This window comes from Mauremys mutica, chromosome 1 (genome assembly GCF_020497125.1).
Source record: "Mauremys mutica isolate MM-2020 ecotype Southern chromosome 1, ASM2049712v1, whole genome shotgun sequence".
NCBI lineage: Eukaryota > Metazoa > Chordata > Testudines > Geoemydidae > Mauremys > Mauremys mutica.
The window spans coordinates 255,285,412-255,290,518 of record NC_059072.1 but is presented as its reverse complement, the minus strand read 5'-3'; the positions used below and the strand labels follow the sequence as shown (position 1 = coordinate 255,290,518).

The following is a 5,107-nucleotide window of genomic DNA, read 5'->3' as shown; positions in this document are numbered from 1 at the left end:
TGGAAAAGATGGCACCAAAACCGTTTCATACAACTTATTTTCAGGTCTTTGGCTATTTTAAAATTTAATTTCAAAAATAAAATATCACTCGGTCGTTAAGTGACAAAAACAGTTATAACTTCTTATAAATCATTGCCTTTATCTGTTGGTTTATTACAATACTTAACTCTCCTTTCTTTGTCAGCTGTCAAAGGGGAAACGTATTTATTTCTTAAACAATCCCCCCCCCCCACACACACACATATTAATTGGTAACTTTTAAAATACATTATTAAACAACTAAACTGTTTGGCTTATTTTTCCCCTACAGATGTAACAAACTCATTATCATTAACTAAAATAAACAAGCTACTAAAACACTGAGGGCCCGATCCTATAATCTTTAGTTAAGTAAATCTCCCATTGATTTCACTAATGACTTCAAGGGAAGTTTTGCATCAAAGAAACAAACAGCAGATTGCAAAATAGCGCCTGGATCCTGCTCCCATTAAAGTCAATGGCAAAACTCTCATTGAATATAGTGGGAGCAGGAGCAGGCCTCATACATTTAATAAAAAATGTATGTAAAGTAATATTATTCCTCTAAATTAATCAAAATGAACGTGAGGAGATTACTACTTAATGTCGAGTAATCTAAAATGAAAATTGTTTAATCTGGACACAGAACATCACGCTGTTACCTTGTATATTATAACAACCCTACTATATAAAAGTTCTACAGCAATAACAGTAATGGCGGTGACTGGTATTATTTCTGTACTTTGGACAGCCATTAGGGTCACGAATATTAACACTCACATAAAGTGGGAGAAAAAGAGGGGATGCCAGGTGTCCATTTCCTCCCACGCTATGAAATATTATTATGATCATGATTCATATATGTTTTTGTACTATAGAATGGGCATTTACAGGACGATATTAAGGGTATATAGTCACTTTCGTTATACGCCCTTATTCGCACCGCAATACAAAATCACTGGAATCTGTCTCACTGCTCAGCCAGGGAACAAAAATGTTCCCTTTAACGCTTTCACAAAGAATTAAGTTGTCCATGTTTACTTTATAGAAATGCAAGATGTTTATATATACATTTAGAAGTCTCAGGTACTTTAAGGCCCCTAGATCTAAATATATAACAATAGCAATTTAGGTGATTAGCCTATATTATGGCCTAGGCCTTTGTGTATTTTCAGTACTTGGAACAGCCATGTCATTAACTTGGGTAGAAACATTTAAGGTCCGAGTTTACAGTCATCATTCAGGCAATGCTCCAGTAGATATAACGCCTTTGGAAGAAGGGATAGATCTCTACCACACAATTCGGAGATCTGCGCTGATATAGCCGTGGGAGGTTTCTCTAAGTAACGGGTGCGGAATCGGGCCATTGTCTTTTCAACTCCACATTTAACATAGTAAACATCGAGTTATGGACTGGCATGTTGATATGATTTATTAATCTACTGAGGTGTGCTACTCTATACAAACCACTGTAACAGCTGCGAAGCGGTTGCTCTGGAAGTCAATAGCGCAGGCTTTAAACAAGTGCGTTCATATGGATGTACTGGATTGATTAAAAGGTCTGTTGAGTAAATATATGAGAATAATATAGGCTCCCCCAACCATTTCACCACCCCCATCTTTTAAAAGGAGTGAGGGAAAGTTCAGTGAGAATTTAAGGAAGCGTGAGGTCTCTAAGGAAACGCAGGCAGAAGATTCAAATGTAAGGCTCAGGAATGCGGATGGTGTGTTCCTGTGGTTCTCCAGCAAACACACAGGCACGCAACAAATCATTTCATGTATCCCACCACGCACCATCGTGTAGTCCTGACACAGGCACAAACGCACCTGCCAGGGTTAAGGCAAGAATGTCATCCCTAACTTTGTAATTGCCTGACTTTTGTAGGCTATGTAGCTAGCACACTAAGTGTTTCGAGTGAGGGGTATTATTGTTGCAGGATTATAATGGTATTTAATTACTATTAACTCCTCTTTACCTAGCAGGGCAAAGCAGGGTAGCCGTGACCCCTACTCTGGCCCCTCCCAACCTCCCCTCCACCCCCAGAATAGTTTATACTTCTCACCTCCGGACGTCACTCCTCAGCGCGCCATGCAAATAATCCCCCGCCGCCGCGTTCCGATTGGCCACGGCAAACTAATTTAATCCCAGTTCGGTGCGCGGTGTATGGCTGCTGGACTCCTCTCTCTGTGTGTCTCTCGCCAGCTCCTCCTCTCCTGATTCCTCCCGGGCAAGAGGAGGGAAACCACAGAGAACAAATTACTGTGCAACTTCTCTCTGGCTCCGGGGTTTTTTTTTTCTCCCCCTCCTCTCTATTTTCTTCTCCTCACTCCCTCTCCCTCTTTTTTAGTTATCGTTTAATTACTTTTTTCGGTGGCTTTTCCTCTCTCTTCTGCTCTGTTCACCTGGGAGCAGCGGACGCAAGTCACACACAAGCTCTCTAGAAGTTAGCAAAGAACAACAACAACAACAAAATAGCTCTGTTAAGAATAAGGGCGAGAGAGAGAGAGAGAGAGAGAGAGAGGAGGGGTGTGCGTGTGTGTGCCGAAGAGAGAGAAGGACATTTCTGAGTGCTCTGCACACTCCTCCTCCTTGCAAAGTGAAGCAGCAAGTTTGCCCTGCACCTGTTTGAGCAGCTTGAATCCAGATCGCCAGCAAGCCCTGAAAGTGGTTTTCAAAGGAGAAAGTTTTTTTGCCTAAGGTGTTGCCGGGTGTGCTCCTTTTTTTTTTTTGTCTTTTCTCGTCCCTTCCTTCTTGGCTCTCTATGTTTGATATTTTTATGCTTGGTGCCGGTGGAAAATAAAAAGCTACTTGAATGTACAGCATGATGATGGAAACGGACTTGCACTCCCCCGGCGGAGCCCAGGGCCCCACTAACCTAACGGGCCAGACCGGAGCGGGAGGCGGCGGAGGCGGCGGCGGCGGCGGTGGGAACAAAGCGAACCAAGACCGGGTCAAGAGACCCATGAACGCCTTCATGGTGTGGTCCCGGGGCCAGCGCCGGAAGATGGCCCAGGAGAACCCCAAAATGCACAACTCGGAGATCAGCAAGCGCCTGGGGGCCGAGTGGAAAGTCATGTCCGAGGCCGAGAAAAGACCCTTCATCGACGAAGCGAAGCGGCTTCGGGCGCTGCACATGAAGGAGCATCCGGATTATAAATACCGGCCCCGCAGGAAGACCAAGACCCTGCTCAAGAAGGACAAGTACTCGCTGGCCGGGGGGCTGCTCAGCGCCGGCTCGGCAGGGGGCGGCCCCGCCGGGGTCGGGGTGGGCATGGGGGTCGGGGTGAGCCCCGCCGGCGTGGGCCAGCGGCTGGAGAGCCCCGGCGGCACGGCCAGCGGCGGGTACGCGCACATGAACGGCTGGGCCAACGGCGCCTACCCGGGCTCGGTGGCGGCGGCGGCGGCGGCGGCCGCGATGATGCAGGAGGCGCAGCTCGCCTACGGGCAGCACCCGGGCAGCGGCGGGCACCCGCACCACCCGCACCCGCACCACCCGCACCCGCACAACCCGCAGCCCATGCACCGCTACGACATGAGCGCGCTGCAGTACAGCCCCATCTCCAACTCGCAGGGCTACATGAGCGCCTCGCCCTCGGGCTACGGGGCCATCTCCTACGGCGCCCAGCCCCACCAGAACTCGGCCGCGGCGGCCGCGGCGGCCGCTGCCGCGGCGGCGGCTTCCTCCGGAGCTCTGGGCGCCTTGGGCTCGCTGGTCAAGTCGGAGCCCAGCGTGAGCCCGCCCGTCACCTCGCACTCACGGGCCCCGTGCCCCGGGGACCTGCGGGAGATGATCAGTATGTACTTACCGGCCGGAGAAGGAGGGGACCCGGCTGCGGCTCAGAGCCGGCTTCACTCCCTGCCCCAGCATTACCAGAGCGCCAGCACGGGGGTCAATGGCACGGTCCCCTTGACACACATCTGAGCCGGGAGGGACGGAGAGGGACAGAAACTTGCATTGAACCCGGCTGAACGGTACCTCTGTCTGTCTGGCCGCCGCCACCACTCCCCTCCCCAGCGCACACACTCGCCGGCTCCCTTTTTGTACAGAAAATGTTTGGATGTTCTTGTAATAATAAATAATAATAATAATAATTAATAATTAATAATGAGGGGGAAAGGTAACGATTGCTCTAATTACCTTTTTTTAGGACTAGTTTCTGAAACTAGTTTTTGTGTTTTAGACTGAACTTCTGTGTTTTATTGAGACTTTTGTACAGTATTTATCATTCATCCACGAGGCACAGAGCGTTTTATTTGCTAAAGAGAAAAAAATCACAAAAAGACAAAAAAAATAAGAATAATCACACAAAGATCTAGGCGATGCCAACTTTTATACCGCAGAAGCGTTACCCGCTTCTTCCTTGGATCGCTTCTTGTGTAGGCTTTTTATTGCCTAATTAAGACAAAGTTGATGGGGAAACAGTTCTCATTTATTACACATGTACTAAGACAAATCCAAAACCACACGTAAAAGTTTGTGTAGATGTTATTGCGGGGGTTTTATTTGTTTGTTTATTTATAAAACTTTTTTTTCCCGACTGCAACATTATTCTTGGTTTTGTAAAACTTTATTGTACCTTTATTTTTATTTTTTATTTTGTTTTGTTTTGTTTGTTTTTGTATGATTTCTTGTAAATGCATTGTGAATTAATTTTTATTTTAGGTGTTACGAGGGAATTGTGTATATAGTTTACTAAAAAGCCTTTCTGCTAAAGAAAAATCCTAAGGATGCGTTCGTTGAATACTGAGTTAAATAAATTTCAAAGTGGAAAAAGTCACCTGTTTTTTTTTCAATAAATCTGAAAGGTACTAATTTTATACGCATGGTATGCCTTAAAATATAACCGGTAAACCTAGAAATTGAAAAGGAATTTAAAAATATGATCAGAAAATAACATAAAACAAATCCCGTATTGTGTTTAGATTTCTCACAATCTATATAAAACTTAAGGGATGAAAGTAACAAAAGTGGTGTAGCTTTTTTTTAAAGATTATTTTAATAGCTGTTAAGTATTGTTAAGAAGGCGACCTATTAAAATACTTTCCATAGTACTCGTGGTTCATTTTGTTTATTTTATTTGTGGAACT

The 5,107-nt window shown here is 45.6% G+C and overlaps 1 protein-coding gene across 1 annotated transcript; it reads left to right on the top strand.

The window, feature by feature from the left end:
- The first annotated feature begins 2,177 nt into the window (after positions 1-2,177).
- On the top strand, positions 2,178-3,977 carry SOX1 (SRY-box transcription factor 1). Its single transcript, XM_045007640.1, has one exon. The coding sequence runs from the start codon at positions 2,832-2,834 to the stop codon at positions 3,939-3,941; it is 1,110 nt and encodes a 369-aa protein (XP_044863575.1). The 5' UTR covers positions 2,178-2,831; the 3' UTR covers positions 3,942-3,977.
- Positions 3,978-5,107: the final 1,130 nt, after the last annotated feature.